At 44.7% G+C, this 23296-nt stretch overlaps 5 protein-coding genes across 6 annotated transcripts; 2 read left to right on the top strand and 3 right to left on the bottom strand.

Moving 5' to 3' along the window:
- Positions 1–1201: 1201 nt before the first annotated feature.
- On the bottom strand, positions 1202–3062 carry spi2 (Spi-2 proto-oncogene). Its single transcript, XM_076029881.1, has 5 exons — positions 2735–3062; positions 2558–2630; positions 2418–2485; positions 2184–2337; positions 1202–1576 (listed from the first exon to the last, which is right to left on the bottom strand). The coding sequence occupies exons 1-5, from the start codon at positions 2735–2737 to the stop codon at positions 1263–1265; spliced, it is 612 nt and encodes a 203-aa protein (XP_075885996.1). The 5' UTR covers positions 2738–3062; the 3' UTR covers positions 1202–1262.
- A 668-nt stretch (positions 3063–3730) lies between these two features.
- spic (Spi-C transcription factor (Spi-1/PU.1 related)) lies at positions 3731–5366 on the bottom strand. Of its 2 annotated transcripts, none has more exons than XM_076029879.1 (5): positions 5227–5366; positions 5029–5116; positions 4756–4868; positions 4569–4674; positions 3731–4480 (listed from the first exon to the last, which is right to left on the bottom strand). In XM_076029879.1, exons 1-5 carry the CDS (start codon positions 5263–5265, stop codon positions 4005–4007), a joined length of 822 nt encoding a protein of 273 aa, XP_075885994.1. In that variant the 5' UTR covers positions 5266–5366; the 3' UTR covers positions 3731–4004. The 2 variants fall into 2 exon arrangements, with proteins under 2 accessions (XP_075885994.1, XP_075885995.1); XM_076029880.1 differs by having other exon boundaries at positions 4569–4671.
- A 2826-nt stretch (positions 5367–8192) lies between these two features.
- Positions 8193–11671, bottom strand: LOC142890797 (uncharacterized). Its single transcript, XM_076030065.1, has 2 exons — positions 11503–11671; positions 8193–9183 (listed from the first exon to the last, which is right to left on the bottom strand). Exon 2 carries the CDS (start codon positions 9031–9033, stop codon positions 8287–8289), a length of 747 nt encoding a protein of 248 aa, XP_075886180.1. The 5' UTR covers positions 9034–9183; positions 11503–11671; the 3' UTR covers positions 8193–8286.
- Positions 11672–12373: 702 nt separating this feature from the next.
- On the top strand, positions 12374–16632 carry atp6v1e1b (ATPase H+ transporting V1 subunit E1b). The gene is made up of 10 exons (XM_076030064.1): positions 12374–12507; positions 12631–12691; positions 13422–13487; positions 14331–14440; positions 14673–14739; positions 14832–14921; positions 15072–15140; positions 15351–15445; positions 15542–15629; positions 16095–16632. Exons 2-10 carry the CDS (start codon positions 12659–12661, stop codon positions 16155–16157), a joined length of 681 nt encoding a protein of 226 aa, XP_075886179.1. The 5' UTR covers positions 12374–12507; positions 12631–12658; the 3' UTR covers positions 16158–16632.
- Positions 16633–17466: 834 nt separating this feature from the next.
- ada2b (adenosine deaminase 2b) lies at positions 17467–23130 on the top strand. Its single transcript, XM_076030063.1, has 9 exons — positions 17467–17861; positions 18570–18789; positions 18866–19076; positions 19175–19302; positions 19970–20060; positions 20150–20258; positions 20678–20835; positions 21695–21897; positions 22059–23130. The coding sequence occupies exons 1-9, from the start codon at positions 17561–17563 to the stop codon at positions 22144–22146; spliced, it is 1509 nt and encodes a 502-aa protein (XP_075886178.1). The 5' UTR covers positions 17467–17560; the 3' UTR covers positions 22147–23130.
- Positions 23131–23296: the final 166 nt, after the last annotated feature.

The raw sequence follows: 23296 nt of genomic DNA, 5'->3' as shown, positions 1-23296 counted from the left end.
TATTTAGAAAGATGCCATAAACCTTGACATTTGATCCGTGCTTGTGACATGTAAAGAGGGTTTCATTGTGAATTATGCAAGCGAAGTGACCGCTTTGGCCTTAATGAATCTCTTGGCGCGCCAGTCGCATGTGATGAACCAGACGTGGCCTCTGATAAGGTCGCGAAGATTAAACAACAAGGCTGCCGGATTTACGAGCAACAACAAGCCGGGGTGCTTCTTAAAGCCTCTGCACGTGTGCGACGCCGAGTCCTTGCGCGCAACCCGTGCAGATGAAAGGACCCGCAGAATAAGAGGCAAAACATTCAGCAGTCATCTGTCCAGCCTTTACTTATCTTGCTTCCTCCGCTTGCAGGAAACCTAAACACACAGCGCCTGAAGCGAGACTTTTGTGATGTCACAAGGTGCCTCCAGTCAGCTGTGTGTTCTGCCCTCTGACACTACACAACAACAGAGCATCAGTTTTAGTGGGAAGCTAATGCTGAGCATTTCTGTAGGAGGCTGTAAACATTTCCTCCGTGTGCAGCAACCAAGCCTGCGTCCGTTGACATCCCGCAATAAATCAAAATGAATCACGATTGCTGCAAAATGTGATCGTCACCTCTGGCACCGCCATCGGGATGTGAAAGCTTTCTCTCGAGACTCTCTTTTGGCAATTCAGCTCAAAGCATGTGGCCTTTCTTGGTAACAGACACCCACAGCTCTGTTAGCCCATTTATAACCTGCACTGGGCTCCAGCAGTAAATACTAGGCTTAGGGAAGTATCATGTGGGTCGGCTACAAAGCACAAAACCATTTGGTAGTGCCCAGGACGGCCATGGGTTCACATCACACAGGCGGCTTCGCCATGAGGTCACACCACACAGGAAAAGAAAAGAGGATGGCGCTGGAGATGCCTCGGTGTGGACGACACTGACCCCCGCTGGTGTCTGAGTGCCGTCAAAGACCATGATTGCCTCACGGAAAAACACACGCAAATGGAACGCTAGTCAGCAGGTCAAATGCCCCCAAAATCAGGAGAGAGAAAACATTGCTAAGTGTCTTCATAGAGGAGTTATTTTTAGGAATGGAGTCTTTGTTATTGTCTGTTATGCATAGTTAAATTAGAGACATCATATTAAAATAGATCATTTGTGTGATGCTGCGTGATTGAAAAGAATGAATTGTTTCTCTTCAGTTGACAGTAAGAAACATAAAAAACAACTGGAACTTTATTTTAGGAAACCGAAAACAGAGAAAAATATAACACAATAACAGCAAATTCAGCAACAAGCATCTCCGTGTTGTCCTCTCTGCAGCGACATCAGGGTGTCCTGACTGAACTGGTAGGTGAGCTTCTTCTTCACCTTGAAGATTTCCCCTGAGCGAGCGTAGTTCCTGAGGGCCCGCGACATCTTCTGGTAAGTCATGGGCCTCTTGTTGCCCTTTCTGCGGCCCCAGAGTACCGCCACTTGGTCCTTGTTTGTGGAGGAAAAGCGGAAGACGCCGACCGATGCCGGGACCCAGGACACGCAGTGGGCCATGTTTGGGTTCTCCAGCATCTCAAAGAGGAAGTGGAAGAGACGAATCTTTCTGCCTGTGCACATTGGCCAGAGTTAGGTGCAGCAGGAGTTTTTGAAGGGACGGTTGGTTTTAAATATGATGAATAACACAGTAAAACCTTGAGAAGACAGAGGAATCCAACCAAACAGAAAAATAATGATTTACTGCAGCTCCCAATTTTTCAGTTAATTATTAACTTATTTATTGTACTTAAACTGTTTTTAAAATGACGTTACTAAAATGAATAATATCACATAAATGTATACATTTATGTGATTTATTTTCTGTGTCAAGAATGATTTAGGAGAGGACTGTGAAAGTGCAGTGGCAGCTGTGCCACTGACATGATCAGTCGGCCCCGCTTACTGGTAATAATTTCCTTAAATACACCAATTCCCATAAAATCTCATCACTGCCAGGGGGCCTTTTAAAGGAGCGTGCAAAGTTGTAAAATCCTGCGGTTATCTTATGAATATGTAAAACCTGCAATTGACTGAAGCCGTGCGTGCCTCCATTGTTTGTGACAGTAAGTGGGAGGCCTCTTGTTTGCTCTCTTCACATGATTTCCCTCAGGCTACTGGCAACCGTGGCAGTAAAACACAAAAAAGGAAAAAAAAAGAAAAGAAAAAAGGAGAACTCACCACTCCCTGATGACCTGGCTGGGTGCTTGGTTATTTGTCGTGTCGGTGCACAGCTTGGCACTGACCCACGCTCGCACAACGCTGCTGTTTTGTTTTGGCCGACAGATGTCGAGGCGCCGAGTGACGGCAGAGGCTGAGGAGCAGGTCTCAGGTCCTTTTGATGAAGTCAGTGATGGATAATGGTCAGGTTGTGGCGAGCATTTCTCAAGATTTTCACTTGGTTTCAGTACTCACAGGTGGCTCGTAACACATCCAGGCCTGCTGGCACGGTTCCTCGTCGGCAAGCCAGGGCACCTTTTCCACTGATAAAGACAAAACGTGTGCTCAAGTAAACGGAAAAATTGTTTGTATTATAATCCAGGCCATCGTCTTACCATTTTCACCGCTGCTTTGTTTGTAGTACTCCTCCAGGAACTCTAAGATCACCTCCAAGTCGGTCTGAGTCTCCTGATGTGGGAAAATCATTTAAAATGACCTTTTTTTAAAAAAAAAACACACATATTATTTCCACTGTGTATACAAAAACAAATCCTTGCAAATACGCTCCCTACCATCAACAGTGAGCTTGGCCTTGATCCTGCTGAGTCCTGGCACTTTCGCAAAAAAGCTGACTTTGAGGCAGTCCAAGGCCCCCAGGGCCTCTTATTATACCCCGCACAGGAACAGGCTTTCTGCTTCAACCCCCCGGAGGTTTTCTGCACCCCAGGCCCACAGGAACAATGGCCACCGTGCCATAACGACCCCGACAGCAGCACCAGTCAACCCATCAACAAAGCCTCCCAGCACTGACCACATCCTCCCCGCTGCAACAAGATAAGACCTGGCCTGGAGGTAGCATCGACACAGAGCCGTCTGCTTCTCAGGAAAAAGACTGCGCGCACTCGGCTGCCATATTTTTCCTCTCAGGATGTGTCTGAATTTCAGATTTTGTCGCGAGCCACTCATAATATTTCATTGCCAACCAGATGGTGCTAAATCTTTCAACGTGTCCCGCATGGGTGTTGGTGTGTGTGTGTGTGTGTGTGTGTGTGTGTGTGTGTGTGTGTGAGAGAGAGAGAGAAAGAGTTTTTTTTTCCTACTTGCGGATTTTGAGGCATGTGACCGCAGTTTTCTGTTAATACTTCTGCACAAAAATGTAAATATGTAAAAATGTAGATAGGAGCCTGATCTTGATATTGTCATCAAGAAGTTTAGAAGTGATCACGCAGCAGTGCTTATGATTGCGTTTTTTTTATTTTTTTATTAAGAGCAAAATAAAAGGTAAAGAGGTAAAGTTCAAGAATTAAAGCTCAATAAAAAGTACCTGCAACTGAGCCTCATGGTGTGGTCTTAAATTAAATAGCCTGAGATTATTCTCTTAATGGTTACATATATGTATGCACATGTATTTCTGCATTTATCGTGGTTTTGTTTTTTTGCAAAAATATGTGAAACTACTACTGTATTGTAAAAACTCTTCCTTTATTGGTTTATATTAATTCAAGCTATAGCTCAGTTCTTAATGCTGCGCTCACAGTGGAACTCAAAGGCTCATCATCAAAGATAATAAGGATAAAAGTATTTCTTTCTTATTATTTTATTCAGTATGAAAGTATTTACAATTATCTACAGCGATACCCTAAAAAGACATTGTTTTCCAAGCATACAAACATTTTATAATACAAACAAAACAATAATTTTCATTATCATTTTCGTCGTTACATAAAAGGTTTTTCTAATCAAGACAGTTTTTTTTTGTTGATCCACTCGGAAATTAAACGTCAATCAGTGTGCAATGTCTGCTATCGGGCAGTCTCTCCGACTCGCGTGGTCGGACGGCGCTCACAGTTTGGTCATGCTGTGCGAAGTGAAGCCGCTCGTCACGTCGGACTCGTCCTGCAGCTGGTAGTGTCCGTACCAGCCGTGCCAGTCCAGTGCCGCCGTGCCGCAGTAGTTCTGCTCGGCCTGCATCTGCGACCTGCCGTGGGCCTCCTCCGGTGCGACCGTGTGGCAGGAGGGCGCCGGCGCGGTGCCCAACTTGTGCAGGATGTCGGAGCTGAACTGGTAGGTCAGCTTGCGTCGGACCTTCCTGATCTCGCCGGTGCGGCTGTAGTTGCGAAGGGCTCGGGCCATCTTCTGGTAGGTCATGGTCTTGCGATTGCCCTTGCGCTGGCCCCAGCTCTCGGCCAGCTTCTCCTTGTTCTTGGAGATGAAGTGGAAGGTGCCGCAGCCGCTGTCCGTCCACTGGATGGAGTCGCCCATGTTGGGGTTGTTCAGGGCCTCGTGGAGGTACTCGTAGAGCCGGAGCTTCTTTCGACCTGAGCGAGGCGGGAGGTTCTTGGATTTAGCGCTGGGAACTGCCAGAGAATGATTGCGATGGATTGATGGATTGTTAAAGGTCGCTACCTTTGCTGCTCCTCGGCGGTGGCAGGACCGAGATGAAGTGTGGCGATTCGCTCAGTGCGGTGTGACTCAGGGGTACGTCAGGCATGACCTGAGGCCAGGGCTGCTGCTGGAAGACAAGGAATTCAGAGTGTGGAAGTGCAAAGATCTCCGTCCCCCGGTGTCTTTCTGACGGGATTTGTGCACCTACAGCCATGTCGCTCCATTCACACACGGTGGTCGGTACGTCGGGCGGGTGAGTGATGAGGCAGCAGGAGATCTGACACTGCTGCTGGGAAGCCAGACTCTCGTAATACGTGTAATCTAAAGAGAAATTGATGTGACAGATAGCATGAAATAAGCCCATGAGCCTCACTCTGACCATGTGTTCTTGAAATCATTGAGCAGTTCAGCCGTAAATGCCATACATTTTCAACTGTCAACCGAGGGACTTTTAGATCCAAAAAACGCTCATCCACTGTACCTGAATCATAATACGGATTGTCTGAATGCTGCTGAATCACGTCGATGGCGTCCTGGAAGTGCTGATTGATGTCGCTGTCAAACGAAGTCTAGAACGAGACGAGCACAACACCATTTTTTTTCTCCGATTACCTGTCAGAAATCACACTCATTATCTTTCACTGTGGTAGCACAAAAGTCCAGCGCCCCTCCAACTCACCATCTTGAACGTCTGAGTGTTGCTCTCAATCGAGGCCATGGCGGCTGCTGATACAGGTGTGCAGTGTTTAGACAGGTATATATATGTTGCAGACCTCCACCACCCTCGGTCTGTTATTCGGCGACATTGACAGAGGCCAGTCAATTTAAATGAGTCAACGTCACAGTCGGCTTCGACATTGCACTTCTTCTTTTTTTTTTTCTTTTTTTTTGGGAGGCACAGGTCAGACAGACACCTGAGCATTGCGCTGACTCTCATGGTGGAGATCACTATCAGCCAACGACAAAAACCTCTTGTCTTGTGCACTTGACTCCAGGCACACCGCCGATCCGCGGTGTGACCTGGACATTTGCATAGCAGGAGAGATATTCATCGAACGCACACATCTCACTTGCTGCTCAGTAATACGCTTTTCTGTAATTTGAAATTTGAGCTTATATAAGTGCGGGAAATCCTACACAAGTGAACTTTGTTTTTTTCCCCCTGCTGATAAAGTGCACATTTGCATGGAGATTTCTCCCTGCCTGTGTTGTTGCTCGGCTTTAGTTACACTCATTCACTCTCGTGCAGAGGTGAAGGGCCATTTATTGTTTTATTTTTTGATTCACATCTATTTACAAATTTGGTGTAAATTACTTTTTCAAACAGTTATAATTTTGTACCTTTTAAGGAAAAAACGTAATCTAATATTCTATTTTTAACACTTGCAATTTGATTGATTAATGCCACTAAATATTAAATTATTAAAAAAAACAATTTGACGAAAAGCTCAAAAAACAACAGCTTAAGCTCAGCAAAGTTTGCTTTTGACTTCACGTTTTTTTTTTTCTTTAACAAAATCTATGTTTCCTCCCTTTGGAAACATCTCAATAGTTTTGCAGAAATAAAACAATAATTCATGAATGAATAAACAAGTACAAATAAATAAAATAAACAAATCATGTTTTCCTTTTATTTTGCTCTCATTAATTCACAAGTTATTTCATCATTTTACCAGAGGCTGCAGGTTCTGAAGTCAGATGAAAAATTAGAGTCATAGCCATTTAATTTCCAATTGACTAGAATGCCATAAACACTGCCCCACATAAAAAGGTGATTGTAAACGTTGATGGTTAATAATGTGAATGCACCTCTATTGCCACCCCTCCTGCCCCCCTGCACAAATAAGCAGCGGCTTTTTGAGAAGTTAATTTATCTTAGCCGTGTGGTTTTAAATATCAACTGACTGGCTCCTAAAGTTCCCCTTTCATTCCAGTTAAGAGTGGAGAGCAACAGGCGTGAAAAGTGACCCGCAAACAAAGTCAACTAGGGACAAATAGAGATGCATAGATTATAGAAGCGCTGAAAGAGAAAATTTGATTTTTTTTTGTTCATCATTGTTTTCTTTGTTTTTCCAAACATCTTTAACCAGAAACACCTTTGCAAAAAAAAAAAACGAGAGAAATTAAGCTGTTTGTGTTTTTGCGTGTGTGCAAGGGAGGAAAGAGAGCGTGCGCGTGCATTGTGCAAGCATGCAAATGTGCGTGTGCATGAGTGTTAGTGGGTGTTTCCTGCGTTTGCAGCTTGCTGATAAAAAACAAAGAACCACAAACCTTGTCCTGGGCCAGACCTCTGTCAAATCAACTCCATAAATTTCACACCGGAACCTCTGTGTGTGTGTGTGTGTGTGTGTGTGTGTGTGTGTGTGTGTGTTTGGGTATAGTGTGTCTATCTATCTATCTATCTATCTATCTATCTATCTATCTATCTGTCTGTCTGTCTATCTATCTATCTATCTATCTATCTATCTATCTATCTATCTATCTGTCTGTCTGTCTGTCTATCTATCTATCTATCTATCTATCTATCTGTCTGTCTGTCTGTCTGTCTGTCTGTCTGTCTGTCTGTCTGTCAATTAACCATTTGATTTATGTCCATGTGCTTATGGCTCTTACCTGGTTGACCTGTTGACAGTTCCAGTGAATTCATGTTTATTACCTGGTCATGTTTATGACCAGGTGGCGGGTGGCAGAGGGCTGAATACATATCGCTGTATATTTTTATGTGACAGTACACATACGCTGCAGCCTTATCTCTGCAAACAAAGAAGCACTTTCCTTCCCCATTCTCAGTTCAATGGCGGCATTGACGCCAACGCCAATGTGGGAACGGCGGGCCCGACCGCAGCGCACCAAGGCCTATTGTTCGTCTAAATTTACTGGCACCCGACGAAAATCAAGAAGTGTCAAAGCCACTGGTGCATAATTGGACTGCGGGCCTGAATGCTGGTGTAACCGCAGAGATAAAATCATTGTCTGCGAGATCATGTTTGCATCCTGGAGAGAGGATTGGGGGGAGGGGTCGGGGGTGGAGGTCGTTTGGACATTTAATACCCTTTATCAGAATTCCTATTGCTCATCACAAACAAAGCAGCTGGTGATCTTTTTGGGGCTTCATTGCGAAAATTCTGAAATTATTTGAGCACGCCAGCAGGGGGCCGTATAGCGAGCTAACCTAAACGCATGTTGATAGTGAAGGCAGGCCATTTTGTCTTCGATTTCCACGCAAAAGAGATCTTAAAAGGCAGACAGAACAGTCAAGCTTGTATTAACTTGAGCCCCCCCCCCCACAGTTGAATTTACTGCTTGTGTTAAAGTCTGCTGCTCTCCTTACACAGCAGGGTCAAAGGGCATCGCTATTTTCACCCAAGGGTTTCTCTTTAAACACAGGCACGCAGAAGAAAGTGCTTCTTCTTCTTTTTTTTTTTATAGTTCCCTGGCTTCACTCACTTGTGTCATTAGGTCATAAGAAAATTGTGCCTTGTTTCATTTTCCATTTTCAATTTTGATGTTGCACTGCCTGTCCTCCCAGAGCTCTTCTATCTGCTGAACAAAAAGGCCTTGTCCTCAGCTGTTAGCTGAGGTAGGGAAAAAGGAAAACACCAGAACCAATAACCCGTAAGAGTGAGAAAGAACAGACTCCAGAAATTCAGGGAGAAAAGCGACATGGATTTTTTTTTTTTAATATATCAAAAAAAAGCCCAAAAGATATGTGTTGAAAGGTGGCCAAAACAGAGGATTTCTATTTTTTACAGTAGGCCACTGCACCGTAAGCAACAACCCCCACTATGGCGACGACAACGGCACCTCCACACAGCATCTCAGTGGAACTCAGAGGTTTGGTCTTTGCTGGAGTCGGCGCTGTCGAGGCTTCGGCTGAATGTTCCTCTGCACTTGTGAGAGGGACCGGCGAGAATTCCGATCGCTCGCCACCTTCTGTTGAGGTCCCGGCAGCAGCCAGTGGTGCGAGAATGCAAGGAGGGTGGAGCCCCTGGGTGGAGTAAGGCTCCTCGGCTTCCGAAGTTGTGGTGGAGGGGGCCGGGGTGGATGTGGTGGAGGGAGGATGGAGCTTGACAATCGGCAGCGCAGGCAGAGCCATGGGCGGGACCACTTGCATGAGCTCTGCGGGTTCCCTCTCCACTTGTGGCTCCTCCGCTGACACCAGGAGCCCTTCAGTTTCTGGAGCGTGGAGGTCCTGGTCCTCTTCCACCGCCCTGAGCTCACGCAGCTCTCGCTCCCCGCCTAGAACGCTCAACACACTTGTCTGCAGGTCCTCCTCTTCCTCCTCTTCCTCCTCCTCCATTCTTTTTGCACTTTCTCCAGCCTTTTCGACCTCCTCAAGCATTTCGGCGTCCTCGTGCTCCAGGTGGACCATATCGGAGTTGGAGGAGTGGTTCTCCTCCCCCATCAAGGCTGCTCCGTCGCTGCTGTCCAGGCTCTTGGTGTCCTCTGGGTCCATGTCACCCATGGTGGACCAGGACTCAGCCATCAGGCTCTCGCTCTGCCAGGCTCCGGGGCTTTCTGTGTGGGTCAGGGGCAGAGTAGCAGGGCTGGGGCTGAGGGAGGTGGCCTCCTGGCTGCCGCCATCCCCCTTGCTGGACTCAACTTGGGCCTTCCCCTCCAGAATGAAGGATGGATGCTGAAGGGACAAAATGCAAAACTTAACTGCTGCACTGTGACTTCAGCTTTTGGACAAAGTGTGTTTTAAAGGTCCAGTGTGTGAAATTTAGCTTGTTTTAAGCCAAATTTAACAACTAATTAATTTGATTTAATTTTATATTAGTAAAAGCTTAACATACAGTCAATAAATACATACATAAAAGTGTATACTCACAGTTTAATAAAAGTAATTTGGTTTTCCTACCAATAAAACGGTTCTTATATGTAAATAAGATCATATAAAGATCAAGGGTCTTGCTCCCAGTTAGCTGCCATCTTGCACTGCCCTTTTTCCGTGGAAGCTGGGAATTGACAATCCAGTCCGACTGACAGCGCATTTCGTACTTAGGGTGAAGTAGTTGACTGGCAAGCTTGGTAGAGGGAAGGTACGGAGTCCCTAAAGGGACTTAAGAGAAGGAGTGCTGTAATCTAAAATGTAACCACTGGATGTCACTGTTTCTTCTCAGAAATCTCAAAATATTCCACATTTAACCTTTAAGTAAAGAAAAATGTGCAATGTGTTCATTTCATATTTCAAAATATGTTTGATTTGAAGGGTCTGATGGAGCTGTTACAATGCTTGCAAAAATGTCCGATGTAAACAGGCAAATAAATACACAAATTACATGAAACACAGGTTATGAAAAAAAAATAATTCAAACTGCAACTTTAAGGTATTAAATCATAGTTGAATGCCAGTCACATTTAGTCACTACTTTCAGTTACTTTTAATCAGTGGCTTAAAAACAAAATAAAACAAATACAAGAAACCAAAAAAGAAAAAAAAAAAGCCCCACTTCGTGCAACTGGTTTGTCTGTAATCGTTCCCAGTTCGTTACGAGACTGTGGTCGGAAAAAGTTACCTCTCGGTGGTGCAGTGGCTGCAGCTATCTATAGCCCAAACTTGCATTGCGTTCTATGTTTAGTGGCTGCATACATCACCCATCTGTCAGCCAACAGTGGAAGCTATTCCACTAATTTCACATGACGTGTGAGGTTGCAACATGAAATGGAAATACTAGAATAAGTTTTTAGATTGTGTAAATTCTTTAATGCCACAAGTCCAGTCCATCTCTTTTATGGTAGATAATAAATAAAAATTGTATTCTTTTTTTTTCTTTTTTTTTTTTTATCCCAAATGCAATTCTTGAGCATCGCAACAGTATTCACATGATACAAAATTTGTATATGTTTATAATTAAAAGGCAGTATTAATGTATATGCTATACAACAGTTTCAAAGCTCACAGCTGATCCAAACAGGAAGTCCTGTCCAGCTCTGGCCTCTGCACTATATTAACCCTCACATCAACGATTAAATACCAGTGACCCATATTTTTTTGGCAGTCACACTCAGTCAGCACCACACCAGCCCAGCCGTGTTTTCCACATGCTGCGGTTCACGTTGTTCCCGTCGCTGTGGTTAAATGCTCAGTATTGATGCTCCTATGTGATTCATGTGAAGTATTTTATCTGCAAACGAGAGTTTGTTTATAAGAATGTTTCATGCGCAGGCACCACGGAAAGTTTTAACGCACGTGTGCTTTCACTTTGTAAATATGTTCATCTTTGGGTTTTTTTCTTTTGTGTTTCCATACAGCAGAGAGAAAACTTGCTTCCTGTTGTTGTGTAACAGTTAAACTGTTTTGTGCCTCTTTTTTGTGCAACTAAACTTTTTGACTCTCTTGAGAGCAGCAGAGCAGCAAAGTCAACAAGGCCTTGATCAAACATCAGCGGTGCGGAACCTCAAAGAGCATTAAAAAAAAACACTTGCTAATGACTGCTTTTGATGATTTAATTGATTTTAGTTACTTTTTAAAATCTTAAAAGTCCATTTGATGACAGGCCCTGCCGCCTTCCCCTGATTTGGCAGATGCCTCCCACATTGCTGAGTCTGCCGCACTGGCCTACTTGAGTAATTGGATTCCCATTGATCCCTGACTGGCATTAACAGACTTGGGAAATGATTTAGAGCACAGTTTCTGTCTTAAAGTAAATGCAAAACTTTTAAAACTTTCGATTGTTCTCTCAAAACCTAAGAATAAAGACCAGAGCATGGGGCAAATCCAGTCTGTGCCAGTCTGTGTGACCTGTGCAAGGTGAAATTTTGCCCTTCACAATGCCAGACTGACCCAAAATGGCCTCCACAGCTCTGTCACATGTATGCATACAGAAAACATAGCCAAATGGCAAAAAACAAAATTACTTCCAGGCTGAAGTTAAGATCTACACTCAGACGTCAAGGTTTTTGCAGCAGGCTTATGCCACGTGAATAGAAGTGATATGCCAGCATACAGTACCTGCGTCCTCTTGTCAAGGTGCGGCAGGAGTCGCTGGATGAGAAGCAGATGCTGCAAACCAAAGTGGAATTTTTTCAGTCAGACACCAGGAGACACAACAACAGAGAGGCAGACACGCATGCTGTAGCTGACACGGGAATAACAAGGGCAAGCGGTGCAAAAGTCTCTCTCTCTCTCCCTCTCTCTCTCCCTCCCCTTGCTGCTCTCCCTCTCACCCAACCCTCTTCCCAAACCCATGACATAACAGTTGGCAGCAAGCACCCAGTGGCGACTTTGCTAGGTGATCAGAGTCAGGATGACTATCCAGACTATCAATAGTGAAAACAGAGGGGGCCACTCAGGATGTCACATGACTACATGACTACATGAGGTTTTCTTTTCCCTGTCCCAGCACCTGATCATTCGTCTCAGTGGGAGACACTGCATGGAGTATGCATTTCAGAGACAGATGGGAGCTGTGTCTGAATCCTGGACTTCTCTTTCCTCATGTTGCTGGTGGCTGAAAATGATGTTGACAGGCGTTACTATGAACCCAAGACAGCAGAGCTTGAATTGTTTCTTGAACTTATGAAATCTGTTGTACTGCATTTACGACAATTTTCTTCAGATCCAGGTCAAGGAATATTAATTAGGTGTTAGGTCGTATGACCAATTCTTCATCTTCTCCCACATTTCAAAGCATGCCTATTATATTCACTTCTTCAATCGTTATGCTATTTATCAATAGTATTTTTTGCTTACCGAAACAAAAAATAGGTAACAGAAATTATTTACACATAAATAACATACAATTATTTTTACGTAAGCTGTGAAAATCAACTGCACAACATTAATTTCCAGTTTTTACCATTAATTTCCTCTTCTCGGCGTTGCTCTTGCAGCCGATTGGCTCCTAGACCGGAAGTAAATATCATGTGACGTTGCAAATCAGCTGATCCACCGTAGACATCTTTACGAGTCACGACTGCGGCGATTATTTCATAGCTCGTCTTCTGTGGTTTTCGGGTAAATATCTCCAAATTGAACGCGAACATTGAGCGATTGAAATCACTTTGAAAACGTTGATGGCGTCCCCGACGCATGGGTTATTTTTTAAATTTCGTCTTTCTCCGTCATTTCCCCTCGCAGGTACCGAAGATCTTTGACAGCTTTCACCATGGCGCTCAGCGATGCCGACGTACAGAAGCAGGTAATGAAGCGATTTTCACCTTCAATAACAGAAATTCGAAGAATTACAGACGCCGCCAAAAAAAACTACAACCTTAGGGTGCTGCCCGTTGTGTTACTACACCGGAAAGACATCGTGATAGTTGCACAATTAGCCAGAAGTGTGTGTGTGTGACCAGGAGGATGACATTGAGGGAGCTTCAGTGTGCTAGCGTCGTTGCAAACAGCCGTTTGCAACTATTATTGAGTTTTCCCCACACACGCTAGTCTGTATGTAACAATGATATTTTCTTTTAAAAAAAAAAGAAAAAAGAAAGAAATATATCGTGAAGCAGCCATTTTTCGACCTGTGTTGTGCTGGGCATGCTGCACCCCCCCTTACAACCCAGGCGAGATCACATGATCACCGATCTCATGTCAGGGCCTGGTGAGGAACTGGGAGTGAGTGAGTGAATCACCGTCAGGACGCTTCAGTGGGGGAAATGTTCAATGTCTTATAACATTGAAAATATCCTCAAAGAAAAATGAACGCCGGTGAAGACATTTCGAAGCATTCCTCACTTCAGTGTCACAGTCTCACCACAGCAGGGTGTCAAAACGTCTCTGAGGGATCATATTCCACTTTCACTCCACTCCTAAATGTTTATATGCTCAGTGTTTTGCTATTAATTGCACGGTTGTAAGAAAAAACACTCTATCTCTTTTTTTTTCTTTTTTCTTTTTTAATGATCAGTGTTTCTTTCCATCTGCAGATCAAGCACATGATGGCCTTCATTGAACAAGAGGCCAATGAGAAGGCAGAAGAAATTGACGCGAAGGTACAATCATAGTCAGCTCAGTTGATTGAATCACTTCATCACTTCAAGAGGGATTCGGCATCATGGACGTGACAGGAAATCAGCGAAAAATAAATAATAATTAAAAAAAAAAATGAGTATGCCTCAGGGGATGGACCAAGTGATCGTCACCTAAATAACAGTTTTGATTTTAATCCACATTAGGTTAAATTTCTTCCGTGGAATTTGGGCTTTAACGCCGTCAGACCGTCAGTGCATAATTCTCGTCACAAGAGGGCGCCAGTGTTAGATTCTGTCCAGGGCATTTGCGCCAGCGAACATGATAAACTGCTGCTGTTTTTTTTTTCAAACAAAAAAACACATTCCCTGGGAAACTGGTCCAGTTAACTGATGAAATTACATTTTCCAATTTGATTGAATTAAGTTGTATGAGGTCCTGTCCTTGTGCGTGACCATTTGATGTAATTCTGTTCTTTACGTCAACCTGTGGTTTCATACACTTTTAAATAATTAACTGAGGTCTGTGGATTGTTACAGTGTTTATTCAAAGTATCTTAATTCTTTGAGCTGATAAAATGAAATTAAATACTGATCCAATTTTATGCATTCCCAATGCTTAAATGTTCCAGCTTGTAAAACAAAAATGAAACATGCTCTTTGTCAAAGTCAGACAGTGCTTTTTTTTTTTTCTTATTTCTTTGAACAGATTTTAATTTATGAGGTACAATAATAATCTGCATTGTTAGTTACCTGATATGAAAAAGGTAATTCCTGGCAACAAGATGAACAACGAAACACTCGGTTTTAGGTGAAACTGGCAAAAAGATACACTGTGACGAAGCTGAACTCTGTCTCCACCTGCAGGCTGAGGAGGAGTTCAACATCGAGAAGGGTCGCTTGGTCCAGACTCAGAGGCTGAAGATCATGGAGTACTACGAGAAAAAGGAGAAGCAGATCGAGCAGCAGAAGAAAATGTGAGTCATGGAGACGAATCACAGGACACATCAAGTCCTCCCTTCCCTCATCGAGCCTTTTTAAGAACAAAGAATTTATCTGTACGGGTGACACAGACGCTCCGTAATTTTATTTGGTGCCTGCGTCCCTCAATGACTCCCCTGTGACTTTCTCCAAACAGTCCTCAGTGTTTCCACACCAACCAAACACAGCCCCGCTGAGAAACTCAATCTGTCTAAATGTGTTTAACAGACAAATGTCTAACCTGATGAACCAGGCTCGACTGAAGGTGCTCAAGGCCCGAGATGATATGATCGGGGTAAGTAGCCGCACGTCGCCACGTCCCCAAAGCTTCCTCGCATCAAAGAGCGGCAAACGGAAAAACCTCACGTGTGTCGTCTGCGCTCCCAGGAAATGCTGAACGAGGCCCGCCAGCGGTTGATGAACGTAGCCAAAGACCCAGCCAGGTATTCAGCTCTGATGGACGGGCTCCTCTTGCAGGTGGGTTCAAATACAGGCTGAAATCAGGTGAAGGCAATCACTAAACACCTAATTCCGCCAGGTTTGATCATGAGATTAATAGGGTCGAATTGCATTTGTTCCTTGGAGGAAATGGGATCAAGTCAGCAGTGATTTTATTTCCCTTATTAGGGTTTCTATCAGCTCCTGGAGCCCAAAGTGACTGTTCGCTGCCGCAAGCAGGATGTGCAGTTGGTACAAGTGAGTATAATGTTCGCAGTGAGTGCATTTAAAATTGCATTTGTTTCACAAAGAAAGTGCTAATGTTGTTGTCCTGTCCATCTTTTTTATGGCTGTATGCCACATCCCTTCATTACCTTTAGATCAGAGTACGCTTTAAAGTCATGAGTCATTTCTTTTAGTTTGAAGAAAGAAAGAAAAAGAAAGAAAAACCTTTGTGATGTTTGTCAGGCCTCCATCCAGAAGAACGTCCCGATCTACAAAGCGGCTGTGAAGACCAACCTGGAGGTCCGCATCGACCAGGACAACTTCCTCGCCCCAGACATGTAAGCAGCTTCTCGGAGGCAAAACTTCAACCGCTGCGACGATGCAAGCGCCGGTTCATTCATTTTCATTTCCTTTCTGTCACTGAAATGCCTCAGCTCTGGAGGCGTGGAGATCTACAACGGCAATGGCAAGATTAAAGTCGCCAACACCTTGGAGAGCAGGCTGGATCTCATGGCTCAGCAGGTGAGAACAACAGACGGCAGATGTTATCACACTGAAACGCACACAGTTGTAGCTTTACCTAATGTAGCATTTTCTTTTTTTCTTTTTTTCTTTTTTTAAATGAAAGACGTGATGTTGCTATTTCTGTGTATTTACGACAGACAGGCTCTCAAGAAATAACAGCAACTTTTACTCCCCATTAATTTGCGTTAAATCCTTAATTCATTAAGCCATTAAAACGGAAATGATAGTCATACTGAGTCACGCTGCAAAAAAGTCAGCTGTTGATTCTGGACTCCCCAAGTTCCTGTTTCTGTTCCGGCGTCTGGACAATGATACTGAAAATGAATGTTTTTCGGCTCATTTTTCCTTCGATGAGTTATGATGCAACATAACTTAACATTAAAAAGAAACGGCAACTTTTGTGTGAACAGAGAAAATGAAATGAGGCTTTAACCACGCTGTGCCTTTTTTTTTTTTTTGCAGATGATGCCTGAAATCCGGGTGGCTCTCTTCGGTGCCAACCCAAACCGCAAGTTTATGGACTGAGCACCTCTGGGATGTAACAGAGGACCTCTCCGTCTTCTTCTTTTAACTGTCTTTTGTTTTTAATGTTAATTTTCTTTTTTTGTTCATTTTGAAAGAAAAGAAAAGTCATTCCTCTGCCTGTAAAAACGCTTCCAAACGAGAAAAGAGAAGTCGTCGTGTGTGTGTGTGTGATGTATTGCTGTATTTTACCTGTGCACCGAGGGACAGGGCAGACGTTGCGTCACGGTCACTGCACAGCTGTACTGACTGGTTTACTTCCATCATTCACAGTCTCGGTTTACTCCAATTAGTCAGACGCGGCTGATTGGCTGGATGTTTCAGCGGTTCACCCTCTCTAATTGGATTTGTGGCAAACACGGCATCCGTGTTGCTCTTTTCTCCAAGTTTAACTGGCCCTCCGCACTCCACATTAGGAGATGCATGGGCCATTGTGTTCTAATGGATGTCTGCCACAACCAATCACAGAGGAAGGGGGGGGGGGGAAGTGAATCCCAATGGCTGCACATGACCTTACAACACGCTTAATTTATTGTTGTTGTCCTGGATATAGCAAGCGTAGGGTGCGCTGTATGTATATGAGGCTCTCGGATTAAATTATACGTTTGTGTGGTGGTTGTGTCATTTTTTTTTTTTTTTTTGTCATTGTTTTTTTGTCTCAAACTGAAAAAAAAAAAAGTTAAATTGTGTAAATGTCAAACCCAAATAAAATATAAATCTACGGTCTCACCTTTTTGGTGCGTGTATTTGTGTGTGCGTGCGTGCGTGCGTGCGTTTCCCCTCTAATTGCTCTCCCATGTTTGCGTTGCAACACTGGCCGTTCATGCTTTGTCCATTAGTTTATCACATGGTATTATTTAGACACAAAAATGCCCCAATTATCCAGTTTCCTGCAGCATTTCGCTGACGTGACGGCACGGATAGAGGACGCTCCTGCACACAACAAGCCAGTTCTTTTCGAAGGAAGGGAGGAAGGAAGGGTGGGGGGTGGATGGATGGAACGTAACAGGACAACCGGCGATCCTTTCCCCCCCGTGTGAGTATATTTCAACAAAGCCTTACTTTTTCTTCATTTCTACATTCATGTCATCTGAGAGTTTCGAACTTTGGTGCTTTGTTTGGACTCGGAGGGCAAAGTTACTGCTAGTAAGTGAGCACACTGTGCCTGAAACCTGGACCCGAGATGCAAACTGATGACCTTTCTAAAGCCGCTTTGTCAAAGTTATCGGTTGAGCCATGAGGAACTAACTCGCATTCCACTCCTCCTTTTTCTCCCTCAGACTTTCTGCCCTCGCGGCAGCAGCGGCAGCGGCGGCGGCGGCGGCGGCACAAACAGCGACTCGGTGGAGACCGCAGGACGATGCTTTAGCTCCCCTCCCTCGGCATCACAACGGGACTTGACTGACATGCTGGCGTCAGTCTGCCGCGCTCTGCTCACCTGCGTGCCACTGCTGTGGTTCGCCGGCGAGGCGGCCGGGATGCCCGACCCGGCGCAGAGGGAGCTGCTGATGCTGGAGGAGGCGCTCACGCAGACGGGTGGCAAAGTGGTGCTGACGGCGGCCGAGCAGAAGCTGGACGCTCGCCTCCGCCAGCTGAAGGAGAAGGAGATGCTGGGCGCGTGGTTCCCGCCGGCCGTGCACTTCTTCAAGGCGAGGGCTCTCATCCAGCGGAGCCCCATCTTCAAGCTGCTGCAGAGGATGCCCAAAGGTGAGCTCACCTGAGTGGGACTCTTGTGGTGAGGATGATGGGTTGTTAGTTTTGACCATACAATTGTCACTTTGAGCTTAATTTTTTTTGTTTTGTTTTGTTTTGTTTTTTAAATGACGAGATGTGTTTTACATTTAAAGCATGTCAGTATTTATTGTGGCAGAAGGTACACACGGTGGAAGCAAATTGTCATACGAAATAGACATCCTTTTAAACAAATTTGATCTCCAAAACAAAAGTTTTAAAAAAGACTTTTGATACACAAAATACTTTATTTAAAAACCAACAACATAATTTGATGCAAAATGGTGCAGCGGAATGATTATCGTTATTGTTCTTATTGTATAATTAAATGGATCCTGAATTGATTTATGCAAGTTAAACAATTGCAAACAAACAGAACTTACCAGTACACTTTATTCAAATGTAAATGCTTACTGTGACCAAATTAAATCACAGAAGTGACAATGTTTAACACCTTCATCTAGCACAAAACCTATGCGGAGAACCCGGAGAGAACCAGGTTCTCCGGCTTGTCTTTTCCCTATCATCATTAGGCACCGTGCCACTTAACGTTTTAAATAGAACATTTTTCCTGTTTTTCACATCGGCTGCTGCCACGCCAGCATTTCACTGCCGTGTAACATGACAAATAAAATCTCGGATCTGTCCTCACTCTGAGCTGATATCCTGTTGCCATGGTGACAGGCGGAGCCCTCCACGTCCACAGCTCGGCCTTGGTCGGCGTTGAATGGCTGGTGAAGAACGCGACGTACAGGCCCAACTGCTACATCTGCTTCACGTGGGACAACTCGGTCCGCTTCCTGTTCTCCCAGCAACAGCCTTTCCCCAGGTGGGACTGTTTCTACTGGCAGCTGCTGGAGACTCTCAGGGCCAAGATAGGAGACCCCACCGGCTTCGATAACAGGTCAGGTCGGGCTGCTCGACGAGGTCAAGACTCTTGTCTCTCTCTCTCTCTCTCACTGTGGGTGTCTTTCTCTCAGCCTCATGCAGCACCTCACGCTGTTCACCGAGGATCCAGACAGCGAGTACCCGAACCAGGATGTCGTCTGGGAGAAGTTTGAGAAAGCCTTCATCGCAGCTGCGGGACTCATCACCCACGCCCCGGTGCTGAAGGACTACTTGTACAGGGGTCTGCTGGAGCTCCAGCGGGACAACGTCATGTACCTGGAGCTGAGGAGCGGCCTCTCTAGGGTCGGCGCATGCCCCCTTTGTTCACAGCTGTTGCGACGGTCTCTGAGTCTGACGCTGCCACTTAAAGGAACTCGTCTCACCTTTTTCACGCGTTGCAGACATACGAGCTTGACGGGACCATCCACGAGAAGGTGTGGGCCCTGAAAATCTTTCAGGAGGTTACGCAGAGGTTCACAAAAGATTTTCCCGACTTTCTCGGAGCTCGGATCATCATTGCCGCCAGCAGGTATGAAAGCCCCTGTGTGAGTGCTTCTGTGTGTGTGTGTGTGTGTGTGTGTGTGTGTGTGTGCGTGTGTTTACTAATGATGAACTGAATGTCATTTATGGTTTTTAGTTTTTTTTTTAGATTTACATGCAGGTACACACAGGGTTGAACATGTTGCATTGTGCTTTCTTATACCACCAGAGGTGCTCCGTCCGTTTTTTTTTTTGTTTTTTTTACCAGTATGATTAATGAGTTTGTTGCTTGATCATGGCAGCAGAAAACCAATGAGGCAACTCAGTGGCTCCCCATTATGTGAAAGTCCTGCGCGCAGTACCTCGAGGAGGGTTACCATTGAATTAATTTCAAAACATTTTGGCTTTTGGTTGAGACAAGAGCAAATTAATGTGACTTCTCAAAAACCCACATGAAGGAATGAAAAGCCTGAATTCAGCATCTGCAGTCTTGTGCAGATGCACGGCTGCAGATAAGAAGGAAAAGATTATGGTGACTCAATTTAACACTATTATGGTTTTGAAGGCCGTAGCGACGACTGAGTACTACTCAGTGAGAGACAACAACGTAACGGGCACGTGGAAAAAAGCAAAAAAAAAAAAAAAAAGAATTGCACAGAGGTTCTTTTGTTTTTGTGAGTCTTGGTGCACTCACGGTCAGCCGCTCTTCTCTCCAGGGCTCTGGGTGTATCTGAGGTGAAGGCGGCCGTGAAGGAAGCCATTCAGCTTCAGAAGGACTTCCCAGACATAGTCGTGGGGTTTGACATGGTAACAGCCATCCGTCCGCTTGTGTTATGCAACCGCTCTGGGACGGCTCCACCGCGGCTTTTCCCTTGAGCTGATGTTGTTGTTTGCAGGTGGGCAGGGAGGACAGCGGCAGGACTCTGTGGGACCTCAGGGAGGCGCTGTCTCTGCCAGCTGACCTGGGTGCCATGCTGCCGTTCTTCTTTCACGCCGGGGAGACAGGTGGGACGGACTGCAAGTTGAAAAGCACTCGTGAAGATGAATTCATTTTCATTTAATTTCAGGTTATTTTTTGTAAAGTGTCGCTAAATGACGCCCATTTTAGGAGACCTTAATTTTTCACATAAGAACTCTGTGAAACAGCCACAGATGATCCGTTTTCCTATAATCTCTTCAGAACAAGAAAAAGTTCCAGTGTGTAAAATTTTTAAGGTAGGCTTCCTTAAAAAATGGTGGCGTAAGACGGCAGCTAATTGTACACACAGGACCTTTAACCTTGTGTTTACGGCCGACCACAAAGAAACTTTCTAAATCGCCATTTTTGCCCGACCTTCTACATTGTGAGAAGACATGCCACAGACAGTGACCTTCAAAGACATGGGCTTGACCTTTTACTGCTTCCCACGTTTGTGTGTCGGCAGACGACGAAGGCAACGACGTGGATCAGAACGTCATCGACGCCCTCCTGTTCAACACCAAGCGCATCGGGCACGGCTACGCTCTGGCGCACCACCCACTCGCCAGGGACATGTCCCGTCAAAGGAACGTAGCTGTGGAGCTCTGTCCCGTCTCCAACCAGGTCAGGAGCGCTTGCCATGTCGCGGTACCACCAGGTGCCAGCCTGCTCTGATCCAAATACCAGTACCAGCTCAGTGGTCTAGTGGTAGAGTGTCTACCCTGTGATTGGTAGGTTGTGGGTTCGATACCCGGCCGGGTACCAAAGAGTGTAAAAATAGTAGCCCCTGCTTGGCACTCAGTATACAGGGCTGGATTTGGGGGGGGGGGGTTAGATAACCCAATGATTCCCAGGCACGGCACCGCTGCTGCCCAACGCTTCCTCAGGGGATGATGGGTCAAATCCAACCGCTTTATCCAGAGTTGGGTCGGGGGCGCAACAGTCTCAGCAGAAACCTTCCTGTCACCCTGTCCCTAAGGACCTGCCTAGCCACCCTACGGAGAAAACATTTCGGCCACTTGTATCCGTGATTGTGTTCTTACCCAAAACTCATGACCATAGGTGAGGGTAGGAAGGTAGATCGACCGATGATGGGTGGAATGTGGAGAACAAGTGTACATCAGTTTGGACACACTGTATGAACTGAATGTCTTTTCTTTCATTCTCATGACAATTGACATTGCACTTTTTCACTGAAGGTGACATATATACATAGAACCATAAAAGTGTCAAATAATTCAAACACGTTTTATATTTAAATTCTTCAAAATATCCACCTTTCCTAAAAAACGTATTTAGAGTTATTTAACATGTTTATCTTTCCTGCATAATTACGTATATCTCATCTCATGTGCTCATATATTTGATGTCTTCAGTATCTATCTGCTGTGTAGAAAGTTGTAATGATAAAAAAAAAAAAAGAATGTGCATGGGAAGGTGCATTCAGACTTTTGACTGGTAGTGTACGTCCTCTTCCTTCAAGGTGCTCAAGCTGGTCTCGGACCTTCGGAACCACCCCGCTGCCGTCCTGATGTCCGAGGGCCACCCCATGGTGATCAGCTCAGACGACCCGGCCTTGTTTGGCACCACGGGCCTCTCTTACGACTTCTATGAAGCCTTTGTTGGCATCGGAGGGTTAAAAGCAAACCTGGGCACGCTGAAGGAGCTGGCTGTCAACTCTTTAAGGTGAATTTATTTATAGATGCACTAGCAAAGGTTGCATATCTCTTGCAGGTGTTGCCTTGCCACTTTTGGTGTCACCTCCTCCAGTTTACTGTTAAAAATCAATAACTGCGGATTGTGTGGTTTTTTTTTTTCTAAATATATTCTTTCATTTGCACCTGCAGGTTCAGCTCCCTGCCAGAGCCACTCAAGGACAAAGCTTACGCCATGTGGCAGAAAAAATGGGAAGCCTTCATCTCGGAGCACTCTTGACACTGGAATGTCGGGCAGATCCTGCTTCATTGAAATGACTGTGGAGTCATGAACCAAAGGAGATATTTATGGGCTGTCGGTCAGCTTTTATTTAAATGGATTACTATCATCGGAGCTGACTCCACCGCAACACCCCTGGACAATGTTTCATTCAGACTGTGCGTGAAACATAAGAAACTTAAAGGTCAAGTGTGAAATATTTGGAGATTTTAAAGAAACAGCGACATCAAGTGGTGGCTACATTTTAGATTGCAGCGTCTTTCGCTCTCCCTCCTCCTCCTGAGCTTGCCCATGAGCTACGGTGGCCTGCGCACCCAAACCAGGATGCCTTGTCCACTTTCTTCTTCGTTGCTTTATTTGAAGACGGCCGCAGTTGCGCTAAACATGAAATGTGCTATCAGGAGGGCTGGATTGTCTAATACATTCAGATTTTACTCATATAAAAATCATAAATGGAGCCAAATATTACACATTGGACCTTTAAGAGAAGACTGCGAAGGATAATCAGTACAGCCTGGTAATAAATATTACCAATATAATTTTAATTTTTATAAAAACATAATTACACGGCTAAATCAATTCAGTTAATTTTTGTTAGAGCCAAAATATTTCTTTTCTTTCCTTATTTCTGATTTATTGGTATTTTGGCTTAATGCGTTAATTATGGACTCAACAGTAATTGTTTTATTTATTTTGTATTTTCTTAGCATTGGTTGCGCTAAGGGCCACACCCCCTCATCACCGTAGGCAGGTGACTGCAGCACCTGCACTATATTAGGGTGGTTAACGGGGCCAGCAGGTCTCTTGAGTCAAACGCAGCCGAACAGTTTCAGACCGCTGTCAAGCATTTTTATTGGATTTCTGATTTTTTGACTATTTTTTGGATTACTTTGACGATCATTTGGAAGCAACCTGTGCCGCGTTGTTCACTGTCGCGGTTTTAGTTTTTTTTTGAGTGGAAAAATAAACAAACGGAGCATTGGATTTTGTTTTGCACAATGCTTGGGCGCGTCGAACTGAAAACTCAAAAGATTCACCAAGAGCAAAGCCCGATATTTCAGTGGGAAATAGTCGCGCTTTTAATTTTCAAATGCAAATCAGCGATCAATTAAAGTCATTTAAAAACAAAAACATCTTCTCTGAGTTCAAA

Source organism: Nelusetta ayraudi, unplaced genomic scaffold (assembly GCF_046127955.1).
Source record: "Nelusetta ayraudi isolate G7.1 ecotype Tasmania unplaced genomic scaffold, CSIRO-AGI_Nayr_v1 ptg000027l, whole genome shotgun sequence".
Lineage (NCBI taxonomy): Eukaryota > Metazoa > Chordata > Actinopteri > Tetraodontiformes > Monacanthidae > Nelusetta > Nelusetta ayraudi.
The sequence above is the reverse complement of the archived record's forward strand: the minus strand, read 5'-3'. Positions and strand labels throughout refer to the sequence as shown.

What these genes read in the sequence shown, in the direction of transcription:
- ada2b (XM_076030063.1), top strand. Translation starts at nt 17,561, where the DNA reads ATGCTGGCGTCAGTCTGCCGCGCTCTGCTCACCTGCGTGCCACTGCTG. An exon ending in TGAGGAGCGGCCTCTCTAGG is followed by an intron (nt 19,077 to 19,174) that starts GTCGGCGCATGC and finishes CACGCGTTGCAG; the next exon opens with ACATACGAGCTTGACGGGAC. An exon ending in ATCATCATTGCCGCCAGCAG is followed by an intron (nt 19,303 to 19,969) that starts GTATGAAAGCCC and finishes TCTTCTCTCCAG; the next exon opens with GGCTCTGGGTGTATCTGAGG.
- atp6v1e1b (XM_076030064.1), top strand. Translation starts at nt 12,659, where the DNA reads ATGGCGCTCAGCGATGCCGACGTACAGAAGCAG. An exon ending in ATCGAGCAGCAGAAGAAAAT is followed by an intron (nt 14,441 to 14,672) that starts GTGAGTCATGGA and finishes TGTGTTTAACAG; the next exon opens with ACAAATGTCTAACCTGATGA. An exon ending in TGGATCTCATGGCTCAGCAG is followed by an intron (nt 15,630 to 16,094) that starts GTGAGAACAACA and finishes TTTTTTTTGCAG; the next exon opens with ATGATGCCTGAAATCCGGGT.
- spic (XM_076029879.1), bottom strand. Translation starts at nt 5,265, where the DNA reads ATGGCCTCGATTGAGAGCAACACTCAGACGTTCAAGATG. An exon ending in CAATCCGTATTATGATTCAG is followed by an intron (nt 4,869 to 5,028) that starts GTACAGTGGATG and finishes ATTTCTCTTTAG; the next exon opens with ATTACACGTATTACGAGAGT. An exon ending in GTGAATGGAGCGACATGGCT is followed by an intron (nt 4,675 to 4,755) that starts GTAGGTGCACAA and finishes CTTGTCTTCCAG; the next exon opens with CAGCAGCCCTGGCCTCAGGT.
- spi2 (XM_076029881.1), bottom strand. An exon ending in ACAAAGCAGCGGTGAAAATG is followed by an intron (nt 2,486 to 2,557) that starts GTAAGACGATGG and finishes TGTCTTTATCAG; the next exon opens with TGGAAAAGGTGCCCTGGCTT. An exon ending in GGATGTGTTACGAGCCACCT is followed by an intron (nt 2,338 to 2,417) that starts GTGAGTACTGAA and finishes CTTCATCAAAAG; the next exon opens with GACCTGAGACCTGCTCCTCA.
- LOC142890797 (XM_076030065.1), bottom strand. Translation starts at nt 9,033, where the DNA reads ATGGCTGAGTCCTGGTCCACCATGGGTGACATGGACCCAGAGGACACC.